Source organism: Hylobates moloch, unplaced genomic scaffold (assembly GCF_009828535.3).
Source record: "Hylobates moloch isolate HMO894 unplaced genomic scaffold, HMol_V3 SCAFFOLD_6, whole genome shotgun sequence".
Taxonomy (NCBI): domain Eukaryota; kingdom Metazoa; phylum Chordata; class Mammalia; order Primates; family Hylobatidae; genus Hylobates; species Hylobates moloch.
Window position 1 is genome coordinate 123,040,061 of NW_026652281.1, and position 16,623 is coordinate 123,056,683.

Sequence of the window (16,623 nt, forward strand, 5' to 3'; positions counted from 1 at the left end):
TCTGTATCCTTTAAAGACAGACAGAGTATTTAATAGCCACTCAACCCCTGTCAGTCTGATTTTCTTCACATTTCTACTGTTGTCCTCCAGTCATGCCTCCTCTTAATTGTCCCAAAGATTTCTCAGTATCACTAGAAAAATCAAATCATATGAGCACGGTCAACATCACAGAAACAGGTAACATAGGTCTCTTTAAATATTCAAAACATATCTAGATTTATACTAAGTACTAAGTGAAGAGAGCAAACATGTGCAAAACATGGCCTTCAGCAACAAGGGTCCATTGATGGTCAAGAGAGGTTTCATGACCCTGCAGCTCTAAGACTTTAGATTTCCAAATACCTCAACTCTTTGATGGATTTAAGGAGTGCTTTACAAATGAGTAACTTTATGGCAGAGAGCCTGTGACCAAGTGGCTGAGAGCCAGTCAAATGAAAATAGTACACCTCTAAAATCATAATTCCTATAAGTAAATTTGATTGACAAAACTTATCTGCACACTTGTTTGTGATTTAATTTTTAATTGGAAAGAAACTGTCTTAGCCTGAGACAAAGGCTTGCTTCCTTGAAAGTGATTTATTTGGGAGCAGGAGTTAGGATGGGGGAGTGAAATGGAATGAGAGAAAGCTAGCACAAAGATGCATTATTGTGTTAGCCCCCATGGACGAATGGTACTCATCCCACGAGACCTTCCGAAGAACTTTATGACATCTCAAGACTTCCTGCCCAGAGGATAAAAGGGGAAAATGTAGCCACAGACTTTCCATTAGTCAAAGATGGTCCACATTTCTGGATCATGCTCATGTGTGTGTGAAGCAAGTTCTCATGTGTGTCCCATGCTGCAACATCAGAGAAGCTCCAAGGCAGGAGGCAAGAAGTACGTGGCTGGATCTTGAGGACAGACACTGCCAAGTAGAATCTCTGCATGTGGCCTGAATCTGGGAAAACTTCTTAGCTTAAATAAGAGGTGTGGTTGAGAACATTCAAAGTGACACTCAAGAGGTGTCTAATATAAAACCATAATCAACCATTTGGGGTACACCTGCCCAAACACAAATTTTTAAGAACATCATTCATTCATTTAGTCATCAATAAACCCATTCAACATTTAGTGAGTATCAACCACATGCCAGCCACTGTGTTAGATACAGGGGAACCGAAGAGCCACAAGACACATAAGGTCCTTCCTCTCTTGGAGCTTACAGTCTATTTGGGGGAGTTGGGCATTAAATAAATCATTATAAAATAATTACTGAGTTACAGTTGTGATAGCTGTTATAAAGGAGAAGTAGGATGACAAACTTTCTACTCATGAAAATCAAAGAAGGCTCCCTGGAGGAATTGACATTTTTTAAAGCTCAAATTTGCAGATAAGGGTATTAAAAAAGCAAAGCAGGGAGGAAGAGAGTAACTAGGAAGAGAGGAAGGGGAAGAGGGTGTTTTGAAGACAGAAAGAAGAGCATGAACATATACTTGATGACAAAAACACTATCCTAAGAGTGAAGAGAAACCCAAGAGTCAAGAGTGTGCTGAGTGAGGGGGTGATGGGGGTATAAGTTGAAGCAGGAGAGGTGGGCAAGAGCCAGATCACGCAGGGCCTGACAGTTCGGAAGAAGGATTTGATTTTATCCTAAGGTCATGGAAACCTACTGAAGAGTTTTGACTAGGGAAACAATATGACCAGATTTGCTTGTTTGTGTGTTTTACATACATAAATCTAAATGTAGTCATAAATATGCACAGCAGAAGGTCAGACATATCATACAGATTTTTTAAAAGAATGCAGCCAATCATCACCCCATAACTATACAGATAGAAACAGGAGTGTTGGTGGGGTGGGAACAGCGGGAGAAGGGAGGTGGCCTGGAGTCTGAAGAGGTATGCATAGTTCACCTTTTTGTTTGTTTTCAAAGACTACATGTTCATCTGATTTGATGCCAAGGTAGTATTTGGGTAAGCCAGAACAAATACCCATTAAAACTCTCACCCTTCTTTAAAAGTTTCAAAAGAAATTTTCTCTTCAAGACTAACCTCATGTGGGTGGTGTTGGGGACCACCTACAGGGCGTCGTTTGAGAGGTGCTGAAAGACCACTCCTCGCTTCAGTGTACCTTTTCTCTGTCCTCCATTAGAACCTAAAATTCTACCATCACGATTCTATTCAGCTGGATTTTCAATTGCCAGATTTGCTACAAGAGTAACCCACTGGATCTAGTCTGCCTTCCTGGGACTGAGCTGGTTTGACTGCATTTTCTCAGGGATGGGAGGGTTCAAAGCTTTTAAGACCACTGACCATACAGGGGTGTGGAGGGGCCATGAGATGGGTAGACTACAACCCAGAGGGGCCCAATCTCCTTTTCTGACATCAATATTTTGTCTTGGGTTGGCTCTGAGATCAGCTGGTGTGTACAATATGGGCATATGTGTAAACATGTGCAGATTTAAATAGTAAAGATATATGGGTGTGCTTATGATATGTACATGACTTTATAAAATGAAAAGAAACAAAGGCCCCGGGATTAGATCAACCTGAGTTCAGATCACAAGGTTTGTAACCCAGGGAAAGTTACAGTATCTTATGGGGTGGTTGGGAGAATTCAATGAGATAATATGTTTAAAACCTTAGCATTGGTTAGTGGCATATAGCAAGGGCTCCATAGCACTTGCTTAGTCCATAGCAAGTGCTTACTACTATTAAGATTATGTGTGTGTGCACCCTTACACAAGTGTATGCATGCATGTGCATATAGGTGCAGATATGAGTATGTAAGGGAGATAGAGTGTGTTTAAGAACAAGAGAAGGAATAATGAAAAATATCGCCAATCTCTGCAACAGGAGTTCCAGCATAGGAGTGTCCCTTGTTAAGGAGTGAGACCACTGCAGGGCACAAAGGAAACTGACTCAGCTTTACTAAGTGGGAAACAGAGTAAGAGGACCGTAAACCGCAAGGAGCTTCCTTAGTGGCACAGACTCAAAAGTAGGAATTAATAGAAGGAGACAGGCAAGCAGAATGGGATGTGATGTTATCAAAGCTCAAAAGAGACGTTAAAAAAGTAATAGTTGAAAGTGGTCTCTGAAATTGACCTACATCAAAATTAGGCCTCAGTGCTCAGAAAATAGATAACCATCTGCTCCATCCTAAAGTTCTGGGCCACATGCATGTTTGATGTTTTGGAACTAACATGAAAGAACGTGGAAAAACATGTAAACAATGTTTTCAGACCTCCTGGTCTCCTCTTAAGATTTTCCCATTGAGCTGTATCTGAACACTCTCGGCATCATAAATAATTGTCATCCTTACATCTAGAGAGAAGATATAGTAATAACAATAATTTTAAAAAGAACACCCAGTTTCTTTCTTTATTTTTTTTTTTTTTGAGACAGAGTCTTAGTCACCCAGGCTGGAGTGCAATGGCACAATCTCGGCTCACTGCAGCCTCCACCTCCCAGGTTCAAGCGATTCTTGTGCTTCAGCCTCCCAAGCACTCCCAGCCAACACACCTAGCTAATTTTTGTATTTTTAGTAGAGATCGGGCTTCACCATGTTGGCCAGGCTGGTCTCAAACTCCTGACCTCAAGCAATCCACCCACACCTCAGCCTTCCAAAGTGCTGAGATTACAGGCGTGAGTCACTGCGCCTGGCCTCAAACACCTAGTTTCTAGTCCCAATTCTGCCCCTAACTCACTGGACAACTTCAAAGAATCCCTTGATCTTTCTGGGCACAGCTGCCTCATCTGTAAGAGAAAGTGAGTAGCCAGTTTTGGCCATTATCTTTTGTCCTCTTGCCCTCTTAGAGGAGGCTTAGCTCCCTTGAACCACCTCTTCACCTCCCTTTTATTTATTTATTTATTTTTTTTGTCGCCCTGGCTGGAGTGCAGTGGCACGATCTCAGCTCACTCCAGCCTCCGCCTCCCGGGTTCAAGCTATTCTCCTGCCTCAGCCTCCTGAGTAGCTGGGACTTCAGGCACGTGCCACCACTCCCAGCTAATTTTTGTATCTTTAGTAGAAACGGGGTTTCACCATGTTGGCCAGGATGGTCTCAATCTCCTGACCTCGTGATCTGCCCACGTCGGCCTCCCAAAGTGTTGGGATTACAGGCATGAGCCACTGCGCCCGGCCAGCCTCTTAAAGTTATGTCACTCCATGACATTGTTAAGAGCACAGGCCACTTGCCTTCTGCTAGCTGTGACTCCCGAGATGAGTAATTTATCCTCTGTGTGTCTCAAGTTCCCTCATGTGCAAAATGAAGGTAAAGAATAATTTAGTGTCTCCTTGGGTTGTTAAAGGGTTAAAGGGCTAACACAGGTAAGGTATTTAGAACAGTGGTTGACACAGATAAGGACTACCCTGGCATTAAGTAAGATTGTTACTATTCACTTAATCAGATACCTTTGTAATTTTACATGAAATGTATTATCGATAAATCAAAAAATAGAAATATAGGCATAATCTGAGGATACGAAAAGACCACAGTGGATAACAGGCAGGAGGAGAGCTTGGAGGCCACTGCTTTTCCTTTTTTGAAAAAGCTTCTCTGTGCTTTGATTTTTCATGTATGTGTATATGTGTGACACTAGTTTCTTAATTTAAACAGATTGAGCAAAAAGATCACTAAAGTCCCTCTTATCTCTAAATTCAGAGATTGACTATGATTTTCAAAGAGCAATATTTTCTAGGTGTCCGGCTTATCCTTCTTTTCATAGCTTGACCATTTTTACTTTTGACCTTCCCAGGAAATCCTTATGAAGGTTTAAAATAAACACAATCACTTTGGTATGTTTATAATGGAGCAGGTTCTGATTCCTTGGATACTACAGAAAACGGGGAAGGTGAAAATATGAACTTTGTAAATACTCGGCCTTAGGGACTGGCTTATATTTTACCTCTTACAATCTTTTCCCAGAAACCATTCAGTAAACTGAAGGAAAGATCATAAAGTTAACAACCGCAACAACAAAAGCGTGGTAAGTAGGCAGCAGCCTGGCAATGAAAGCGTTAACAGGGCTGGGTAAGGCGATCCCTTGAAATGAGTAAGACTGAGTGGTTAAAGTTTTCAAAGCGGTGGCAGCAGCGGCGCTTGGGGGAAAGGAAGCCTGTTGGAGGGAGCAGCGCACCCCTGCTGCGCGGAGGAGGGGGCTGAGCTGAATTCAGCAGAAGTTACACGCACAAGGTTAGTGGCCCCCACACGCCTCCCCAGCCTGCCGCCGCGCTGACATCTTTGGAGAGGAGGCTTAGGAAGACGAGGCGCCATCGCTCATTCCCGCGTCGTGTCTGTCCTGCTTACTAGTCGCTAGTGGGGCCACTGGCCTTCTCGCCAAACCTCTGGGCTCGGTGCTCACCGAAGCCCTGGCACTTGTGAGGGACAGCTGACTTCTTCCAGACGTTTCTAAACTGGAGGCTTCTTTTCATACATCCAAAAGGAAACTTGTTTCTGGAACAAGTACTGTTTTCAGACCACACACACACACACACACACACACACACACACGCACACACACACGACCCCTAGCTGTATATGCTGCCCCAGTATGGTTTTTACAGGTCGTGACCACAATCCAGAATTCCTATCTGCTTCATTTGAAACTGAGAACAATGTCAAAGTAACTAAACAGGCTGCACTACTTTACCTTGTGGGAGGAATACTGTCTCTGAGCCTAAGGTAATCGGGATGAGGAGAGAAAAAAAAAAGATGAAAAAAGAAAAGAAACAAAGCTTCCAAGCACCCTGATCTGTGGTTAAAGCAAAACAAAACAATTTTTGGAAATGGGTTTCTAATGGAAATTTTTCTTGTACATTGCTAGAGTCATGTGGGAAGGTATATTGTGAAGGAAATAATTCTACATCTGCATGAGATTCAGATAAACTTACCCACCTAAACTAATCTGCATGTGGTGCAGATAATAGATACACTTAGATTTAGGGGAAGGAGGAGGAGGAGATGGCTTCGCAGAAATTGCGTTCGGAGGGGGCTTTGTTGTAAGAATTGAGACTGTCCAGGAGCTTTCCCCAGGCAGCGGGTAAAGCACCTCTTCCCGCCCTGGCTGGTAGAGAGGGGCTGGGGGGCCACTTCAGCAGGCCAGTTTATTTCTCTGTTCTCCTGTCCACATAGGCAATGAGCAGTCAGTCTTGTGCTGAATGTTCCCTCTGATCCTCACAGCAAGCACGAGTTGAGTCTTATACCTGCTAGCATTGAATCAGAATGAGTCATTTGAAACTTGGGTGCCGGAACAAAGTACTTGCAAACTGCCTTATGAGACACTGCCTCAATGTAGGTGGGATATACCTCTCGGAGCAGTCACATTTTTTTTCTTTCCTCTCCCTCCTTCAAGCAGGCAAGAATTCTGACGTTCTCAAGAGACCAGCTCTGCCCCCGTGGCTCAACTGACCCTACCATGTGGACGCTGCCCCTCCAGGTGGGAACTGGAGTGTTGAAATAAAATGGATGATTTGACATTACTTGATCTTCTGGAGTGCCCTGTGTGCTTTGAGAAGCTCGATGTCACAGCCAAAGTCCTCCCTTGCCAGCACACCTTCTGCAAACCATGTCTACAGCGGGTTTTCAAGGCCCACAAAGAGCTGCGGTGCCCCGAATGTAGGACGCCGGTGTTTTCCAATATCGAGGCGCTGCCGGCCAACCTGCTGCTCGTGCGCCTTCTGGATGGAGTGCGCTCAGGGCAGAGCTCCGGGAGAGGGGGCTCCTTCCGCAGGCCTGGCACGATGACCTTGCAGGATGGCAGGAAAAGCAGGACCAACCCCAGACGTCTGCAGGCCAGTCCTTTCCGGCTAGTGCCTAATATCAGAATCCACATGGATGGGGTAAGAGAGATCTTATTTGTTAATATCATGTCCACATGGAGGTTGGATTTGTGTATACAAGGAGCTAGAGATTATCTTCTTTTAGTTACATTCCAGAGTGCTGCTGGTGATTTCCCAGTGATACATTTCTGTGGGCAGTGATCATTTTACTCAAATACAATGAAAGCCTGAGCCTATCTAATCCATCTAAGAATTATCTTTAGAACTCTTAAGGCTTCCTAGGTTCTCCTTTCCCCTTGTCCAGAAAGTAATAGAACAAGGAAAGCCTTTTAGATTATATTTTTGTTGTTTCACTTCTGCTGTTCTGAGGCCAAACTGGTGCCTGGGAAATGCACGGAGGGTGGGGAAAAAAAGAGAGAAAACAAATCCAACTGCTTGTTGCTTTTGAGATCTCTCAGAAATTTCCAAATGTCAGGTTTTGTTTGAATTTTACCCAAATCCATCTTCCCACCCCTAGTCATAAAGTGCTATTATGGCAATACTCATTCATAATCCGTTCCAAGCTATCAAGATACTTGACGCAGGAGATAGTGCAGGAGGGAAGCGTCTATGTGGGTGGACTGATTGATAGCAAAGGCTGAGCTGTGAAGTACTTCAGCTGTGTATAGGAGCTCTGCAGATGTGTCTCATTTTGCAAAATGAATGAAATACACAGCAGATACACAGCAGGGGCTGCAATTAAAAAACCAAACAGACCCAGTTAAGCCTCGCAGGAGATTAATGCTTTTCATGTTTGGATAATGGGAATCGCTCTGTCCAGCGCTGAAAGCACACCCCGAGGACTTCATCTGACCTGGCTAGGAGCCTTGTTGTGGGATAATGTGTAAGGGCACATCTGGAAAGAAGGACATGGTCCTTGTGAGTCCAGCAGAATTATTTGCACTGTCACTCCTGGAGTCAGTGTAACAAAGTGGACATGGAAAGCTGTGGCTTGGGCCATTGGCATACTTAGAAAATCAAAGCTGCATTCCTTGAAGTCTTACATAGAGCAAGCGTTAGAGTCTAAATGCTGGCAGCAGTGTCCCACATCTCCCTGCTCTGAAGAGGAACAATGTGTGGGAGGGTCTTGCAGGACTGCTTCCTTACTCAGGAGTGAGGAGTGGCTTGTGATATGCATTTGGAACAACTAGCCGAAATTTTCCTTCTAAGAGCTACCCCTTCCTGGGTTCACTGCATCTTTAAACCACCCATGGGGCATGTGTAAACATTCAACAATGAGGGTGGGAAGAAGCAGGACATTTTTTCACTGTAGACTCTTGATTTCTTTACTGTAGGCTTTTTATTGCCATTGTGCTTGTAAGTGAACACATTCCAGAAAAGGGTTTGGAACTCTTTTTAAGTCCCTCCACTACCCCTGGTCTATTCACCAATCAGAATCCACAGGTCTGAAAATGGCGGAGTGGGGGTGGGGAAGCAAATTGTTCTCAAACATGCCTTGTTTGTAGAGAAAAGAGCTCTATCTCTGGGTCAGCAAATCCCCCTTGAATTCCTAAGACCTAGCAACCTCTTCCCTTCCCCACCTTGCAGAAGTCTGACCTGCCTTTCAGTGGAGTATCATCACTCACTCAGGAAACAGTGTCACACTGGGAGGAGGCAGTTCCCTTATCAGCTTGGAATATTTTTTTTGTGGTTTACATCTTTCTCAATGTGGCTGTGTTGCAAAGGACAGGTAGCGATGAATGGATCCACAGCTACCAAGTTTTTGAACTATAGCGGACTCCCAGGGCCCTTCTGGCACAGGGAATTGAGGTGAGAGCTGGTTCTACATAAGAGACAGCCATTAAGATACTGGGTCTCTCTGGAATTCTTTTGCAGGGACTTATAACATCAGACTATCGTCTGTGCCCACCCTCCAAGCTGCTCTGGACCAAGTCCTGTCATGAAGCTGAAACTCAAGGGCTCCTGTGTTCAGGCAGGACCTGGGCTAGAAAGATGCTCTGCAAGAGAGCAGAGCTGGCACCCCCACCTCCCAATTTCTTTATGTCCTAACTATCCTTTCTCGAAGTGACTCCTCTCATCCCTTTTGCCTTCCTCAATGGGGATATGAACAAACCTATTTCTGGATGTCAATATGGCTGTTGTTCTGCAACGTATCTCTGCTCCCAAAAATATTACCTATCTTTTTTGCAACTGTGAAAGCAACCATGCATCCCACAGTTAAGAGAACTGAGGGTTGTCTGGATGCCACAGTCTGTTCAGAGAGTCAGGGGAATGGACTTACATCCTCGATCAAATCCTCCTGAGTTCCTTGCCCTCTCTGCCACAGTTCAACCAATCTAGTCAAAAGCTACTTGCTACCCACCTTCCTCCAGGATAGCATGAAAATTATCTTTGCAACATACTCTTACTGCCTTAGAAAATATCTACTATGTAAATGCAAAGCATCATCATTAAGATTCATTTAGACATGCTGTATGACTTTGGGCAAGCCACTTATGTTTGCTGGGTCTCAATTTAAAATTCTGTAAAATGGGAAGATGTCTTTTATAAAAACAGACAGCTACTGTGAGGCTTAACTAATTAGTATCTCCAAAACACTTTGAGAGCCTTAGATGAAAGACATTTGGAAGATCATTATCACAGTGAACATTATTATTTACTGTTTATTATGCCCTGCCATGCATGAGGCATGCTACAAAACGTAGAAGGAGTTACAGCCCTTGCAGGAGAGTGTAATAGGTATTATTATTGAACTTGATTCTATGATGAGCTCAGGCCAGGATAATACTATGTATAAAGTACTCCCCTCAGAGAGCATAAATAACCTATTGTCACAGGGCACCATTTTGTAAAACACCTCTTTCAAAGGACTTGCCGATAACCTGGCACCCTGAAAGAGTTTAACTTTCTGTCCATGAGCTTTCTGTCCATGAGCTTTTTAACTTTCTGTCTTTTAACTTTCTTAAAAAGCTTTTAACAGAAAGCTTTTAACTTTCTGTCCATGAGCTTTTGAAGCCCAAAGTCTGTTCTGCTCACCTAGACTCATCTAAAAAACAAGCTCATCAAGCTCTTTTTGTTGGCTCAAAGAGGCCTGATGCATCCTGTGCCAACCAGTGTTCTAGGGTGGAACCAATAGTCACACCTCATGGTGCCAGCCCACAGAGAGAAAAAAATTGCCTATTGTGCCTACATGTCTAAAACCCTCCCTAGATGATTGTGTAAAAAGAAAACTTGAGAAACAGCTGTAGATTTCTACAGTGTGCAATTATTTCAAACCAACAGGCAAGATCACCAGACTCCTCCAGGAAGAGGCCCTGGTGGTGCAAATTCCACTGGTTCTTCTTATTCCTTCCCTAATACAGTTAAAGCAAAGGAACTTGGCAAGCCTTCAAAAGGACTGTACGTTCCTGAATAGCTGATCTCTCTTCTTCCTCATTCTGTTACACTTTAGTAATGTTTCTGATTTAGGATACGTGGTAAAGCAGAGAAGTTAAGAATCTGTGGACTTGGGTTTGAGAAATACCCAAATTCAAATCCTGACTCTGCCCCTCAACAGTTGTGCACTTTGGGTGAGTCACTTAAACCTCAGGTCCTCCAATTCCCCATCTGTAAATTGGAGATAATGGTAGTACCTACCTCAGAGGGTTGTTGTAGAAATAAGTGAGATGATTCATGTCACTTAGCTCTTAGCACAGAGACTGGCTCATATTAAGTGCTCAGTAAATGTTAGCTGTGGTTGTTGTTGAAGTGACTCAATACTTTCTACTCTAAATTACACACACCCTTTCAGCCCCTTATTAAGCAAGTGCCATCCAGAGACGGTCCTTGGTACCCTGATTTTTACATTGTTTTGTTTGCCTCCACATGATCCGTGGCCGTGATTCAGATGTGTGATTCTTCCCAGCATGTGCTGGCTTCACAGCTCACTTCCAGAACCCGTAAGGTGCTATGATCCATTCTAGGAGAAAACTCCCTAACTAACTTCACTTTCCCCAAACAGCACCTTCAAAGGAAAACCATACACAGGGCAAGAACCTGGACTACTTCCTCCGCATCATCAATTCTTCATTAACATTTCTATCTTTCGTTTTTTCCTGCTTCTTACTCTATTCCCCAACACAAATGTTGCCATGGGTTCTGTAGGGATGGACTTTCTCCCTACGTTGCTAGCATCGTGCCAGTCACACACATTTCTGTCTTACTTGCCCCTTATCAGCAAGAACACACCTGCCACCTCCAGCACACAGACCAGGTAGCTTTGTCCTAGAAACTTTTCAGCTGGTGTTGCAAGCAACTGATGGGGAAAAAAAATGAGGTCAGAAAGCACATCAGGGAATGAGGTTGGGTAGAAACCAGAAGGTGGGCCAGCCCCTTGCCTGAGTCTCAGAGGTTGTGTCCTGTAACAGAGCTGTGATACAGACAGTGGGGTTTTTGCTAAATTTGCAAGGGGATTAAAATCATCCCAGGCCCCTGAAAACAGCAGATAGGTGCCATCTGGGACAGCAAGGACCATATGCAGCAGGTGGAGGAAGACATAAAGGTAGGAAATAAAGTTGAGAAGTCAAGAGACCCAGATGGTTCTCCAGCTTCACAAACATTTACAAACATTTTTAATAACCACATGGCCCCACAATGGCACTGCCTTCAATCTCTCTCAGTGTACCTCTTTTCTAGTTAGTCTCCTCCCTTTTATTGCTTACTGTAGCATTTAAGGATTTATGGTGAAGTGGGCTGTATTTGTGCCAGGATTCAATTGTTTGTTAGCTGTGAGGCCTTAGTCTAGTCACTTAACCTCTCTGATCCTGTTTCTAGATTTGTATAATGGAAATAATAAAGGCATACATATATCATACAGCTATTGTGAGATTAAAATGAGATTATATATATAAAGAGATTAGCACAAGTGCCTGGCATATAACAGGATCTAATAAACATTAGCAACAGTAAATAACAAAAGACTAACAACAGAGGAGAAAGTCAGCTGGCACTGGAGTTCTTTGTACACACACAGAAACATGCAGGGATCCCCACTAAAAAAAAAAAAAAAAAAAAAAAAAAAAAAAAAAGGAACCAAAGAGTATTGCAAAAGGAAAGGGAGTTCTCAAAAAGACAAAACTGTAGTGATGAGAAATAGATCAGTGGTTGCCAGGGGTTGTGGATTGGGGGGGATGTGACCAAAAAAGGGCAGAATGAGGTGATAGAACTGTTACATATCCTGATTGTGGTAGTAATTAAATGAAACTATGTATGTGTTAAAATTTATAGAAATAAATGCCAAGAGAAAAAAGTCAATTTTTATGTATGACAATATTTTAAGAAAGGAAAGTAAGCTCTTGCACATTTCTTTTAGTCTCTGTCTGATATTCACCTGACCCACTCTGATTTCCTTTCACTTCTATGTGTATTGGATCAATGCTATTTCTGAGAAAAACTTCACTATCGTTTCAGTGAGCAGGGTAATCCCTGCAGTGAGCTCCTCCCTGTTGTAGGCAGCCATTCCATTACCTACTTCAGTTTTTTGTTTTCATTTTTGTTTTATCAGTTATAGGTGTCTGGCCAAGCAGTGGACAAACACGACAAACAGCTCACTCCCCACAGGACGGCCTAAGCTCTGAGGCAATGGGTGGGGCATAAGGTTTTTCTTACTCAACCTCAATTATCTGCCATGTGCATTAGGGACATGTTACCTAAGGGATTAGCAATATATTTTTTTGTGTTGTTTCATTTCCCCTCAGGAAAAGTTGCCTGCCCACCTGTCCCTTCATACTATAAAAAGACTCAGGAGAGAAGAAAAGTGCCGATTCAGCCGTTGACTCTTGAAGAGCATCCTTATCTGGCCCATTGCCAGCACCGTTACATCACTTTGGCTTAGCTGGGACCAGCTCAAATATAGGTTGTGCAGCCCTAATTTGAAAATCTTACATCCAAAATGCTCCAAAATCTAAACACTTTTTGAGCGCTGACATGAGGCTCAAAGGAAGTGTTCATCAAAGCATTTTGAATTTCAGATTTTAGATTTTTCAATTTGGGATGCTCAACTGGTATGTATTCTGCAAATATTCCAAAATCCAAAAAAAATCTGAAATCTGAAACTCTTCTGGTCCCAACAGATACTCAACCTTTACTCAATTTCTTTTCCCTTTTTAAAAAAAAAAAAATATGCTTTAGAGACAGGATCTCATTCTGTCACAGTGCAGTGCAGTGCAGTGGCCCGATTATAGCTTGCTGCAGCCTCGAACTCCTGGGCTCAAGCAATCCTTTCCCGAGTAGCTACAACTACAGGCACACACCACACCTGGCTCTCCTTTTCTTTCTCCTTCTATTTATTCATGCTTGTACTTTAGACCAGCCTTTCACATGGCGAATTCTGTAATGGGTGTGCCACAAAGTGCCAGGGTCAAACAAACCTGAGATTAAAGTAAAACTAAACATTTTCTCTTTGCTGCAGGACTTTTTGCAAGTTTTAGCATGCTAATGAATTGTGAATTTCTAAGTGAGAGCTTAATAAGAAACATTTCCCAAATTTCTATGGCACTGACACCCGTTTCTTCTCCCTTTTATTGTATTAGCCTCTTAGTAATATTAATTGTCCATGGAACAAAATTTGAGAAACGCTGCCTCAGACTTCACATGCTCAGTCATAATGCAAAAGATATTTTTAGGAAACTGTTGGAAACTCACTATTGCCACCCTCTGCAGTATTTATTTAGTTCCCACCAATTTTCAGCTATAGGCACTATGGTAACCTACACAGCAAAGCAAAGATTCTCACCTCCTCAGTGCCGAAACCAGTCAAGACTAATTGGTAAACCAACTAGTCAGTATACATGTATACAAACATACATATATATAGACATATATGTATCAAAATTAGGCATATTGATATTGATTTTAAGGTATTCATTATAAGACGTATTGTCTATTTAGTTATAGTTCTTAGAGGGAAAGAGAAACACTACTATGTTACATGCTCACTGTAGGATGCATCCAATTTTAGAAATGTTAAGATGTGAAAAAAGAAGTGTCTTACCAAAGAGTACATACTGTCTTATTCCACTTATGTAAAATTGTAGAAAAGACAAAACCATAAACGATAGTGATTTTTTGGATAATGAAAATGTTTTATGCAATGGTATATAGTTTTACCAAAACATCAAAGTAGACACTTAAACTGGGTACATTTTTGTATGTAAATTATAGCCCAATAAACTTGATAAAGACAAAGAATTCTTAGACTCAAGAAATGATGGTTTATGAAAATATCAGGTGGCGAGGCAATTCAGTTTGAACAAAATGAAGTTTGATTGATAAAAAGAAACTTCCTAGAAAAACAAAAAGATGTTTTAAAAGTCAGGAAGTGTATGGTCAAGGGAAGAAAAGGCAGGGTCTGTTCTGAGCATGTGGACCTAGAAAAGGCAGGATAGGGCAGGGATATCTTGAATGAGAATTGAAGCTGAAAGAGAAGGGAAGGAAACAGATAGAGGAGAGACAGAGTGACTAGATACTTGCCTTCCTATCAGGGTGACTAGTTACCACCAGGAAGACGCATGTTAAGCATTCTCTGTAATAAAGTCTCTCCAGCAGCCCTCATGCCAGACTGGTTGCCTGCCATTGTGAGGACTATCAGCTGTATCTACAGCAACTTCTTGGATTCAGTGCAGCCAAACAAGAAGTTATCTCTACTCCAAGCAGGTGACCAAGCTTACTGGGTAACTGAGGAGCAGTCTCCATGTCCCTGGCAGACAAAGCCATTCTTTTCCATTGAAATGGTCAGGTTACCTGAAACCCCTCGCACACATGAACACCAGCAAGAACATCCAAAGCAAGTGATATAACATGGGCAGGGAAAGATAAATCTGTTCACCATGAGCTGCTTCCTGCATCTGGGGCCTGTGCCAGTCCCCAGGGTCACACTGCTCCAGATCCCCAGCTCAGAAGCCAGGGCATTCAACAAACTGTTTCTAAGTGCCTGCTATGTACCAGGCTCTGTCTTGAAAGCTCACACCAGTACTCAAATAGTAGCTGAGTTCATCTCAGATCTCTGTCATTTCTTCGATCTTTTTACCGAGCACATACAGAACAGGCAACTCATCTTATCTCTGAATACTGTTCTCAGAGCACCCAGCCCACAGCTTGGCCCATATTAGGAATTTTTTTTAATGGAAGAGTAAATAAATAAACACAATCATGCCTGTGGTAGACCTCATGGGATCATGAAATAACTCCTCATTATGCAGAAATGAACCCTTTATGAATTGAGCCATTACAGAGCTATTTGAGAAACAAGTGGCACACTATATTAGGCATAAAGTCATGTGGTGACTGAAACATTCTTGCTGTGAATCACCTTATTAAATGCCTTTTTGGGTGATGAACATCATTCTCAGGAAAATACAGTGGGCCAGCTTCAAGATCTCTTAGCTCATGAGTCGCTAACCCTAAGAAGATAGGCAGTGCCACTCTGCATATGACTAAACTCTTACATCATACACCACAAATTTCATGTGCTCTTTGATCTTGAGAGAAACACTTCATCTTAACTGACACTTAGTCATAGGGATACCAGTGACAGAAAGGAAGAGGCTCTGAAACAATTTGCCACCGAGTTTATGAGTTGAACTGACCTGGCCTCCAATATGAAGGGAAGACAGTGTTTCCAGTAGAAACATGGCCTCTGTACTTGTGCTGCCAAAGCCTAATTTTATCAGTTTTTTCAACAATTATATTTTTTACTGTGGTAAAATACACATAACATAAAATCTACCATGTTAGCCTTTGCTAAGTGTTCAGTTCAGCAGCATTAAGTACATTGATCTTGTTATACAAGTGTCACCACTATCCATCTCCAGAACTTTTTCATCACCCCATACTGAAACTCTGTACCCATTGAACAATAACTTCCCATTCTGTCCTCTCCACAGCCTCTGGTGTGTATGTATGTATATATATATATATATATATATTTAAAATAAAATCATATGTATTTAAATTATTTCTGAATAATAGGAATAGGTATTTAGTATTATTTTTAAAATATGTATTCCAATTTTCTGCTGCTTCTGACCTTAGACATCTGATGATACAAGTAAACAAGATAATGTTTACTTAATGTTTACAAGATAATGCTGTCCATTCATGAGTACTGGCTGTGTGTTTCTAGGCAAGTTACTTAGTGACTCTGATCGTTGTTACTATGAAATAGAAATAGTAAGGCTCACCTCATATGGTTATTGGGAGGATTTAATGAGATGATACCTATGAAGTACTTAGCACAGGGCCTGGCACCAAATAAGCTCCCAGTATGATTAGCTATCTGCTTGTACTCCTCCAGGTAGGTTTCTCTTTTCACATGCTATTATGCCCACCACAGTTGGACTGCTATTTCTCTGTGCTATAGACATGGGGATAATAAAAATCATGGCATCACTTGGAGGATATATCAAGGTAATTCTTATAAAGCTCATAGCACAGGGCCTGACTCATAGTAAGCTCAGCGGCAATCAATGTCAGGCATTGTTATTATTAATATTTCCCAGGTCTCACGTGTTCAACAGACACACATAAGATGCCTTTGATGGGTAAAATCCCTTTGCTTGGGCTCCAAAAGTGAGAGAGACAGGATCCATGTCCTCAAATAGCTTGTGGTCTTTTATGTAAACCACATACCACTTAAACTTTATTTTAAAGTTTATTTTAAGATTTATTAACTGCATCCTACTTATTATGCATGATGCAGTTAATAAATCTTAAAATAAAGGTGTTCACATGCGTTACAAGAGCACAGATGAAGAACTGGTTAACTCTACAAACAGAGTAGATATATGGAGAACTTACTATGTGTCATTCACTGGGCTCTACCTACAGAA

At 42.1% G+C, this 16,623-nt stretch overlaps 2 protein-coding genes across 7 annotated transcripts in view; one reads left to right on the forward strand and one right to left on the reverse strand.

Moving 5' to 3' along the window:
• Positions 1–16,623, reverse strand: part of GRXCR2 (glutaredoxin and cysteine rich domain containing 2) — a 185,255-nt gene that overhangs the window by 72,876 nt on the left and 95,756 nt on the right. The gene's annotated exons all lie outside the window — the stretch shown is intronic.
• Positions 5,056–16,623, forward strand: part of SH3RF2 (SH3 domain containing ring finger 2) — a 128,933-nt gene continuing 117,365 nt past the window's right edge. For 4 of the 5 annotated variants that reach the window (XM_058439972.1, XM_058439971.1, XM_058439974.1 and 1 more), the window contains exon 1: positions 6,425–6,817. In XM_058439972.1, the coding sequence (XP_058295955.1) occupies positions 6,440–6,817 (378 nt within the window). In that variant the 5' untranslated portion in view covers positions 6,425–6,439. Of the gene's footprint in view, positions 5,172–6,333; positions 6,818–16,623 lie in introns of those variants that run through there. The other variant, XM_058439973.1, reaches the window with a different exon arrangement.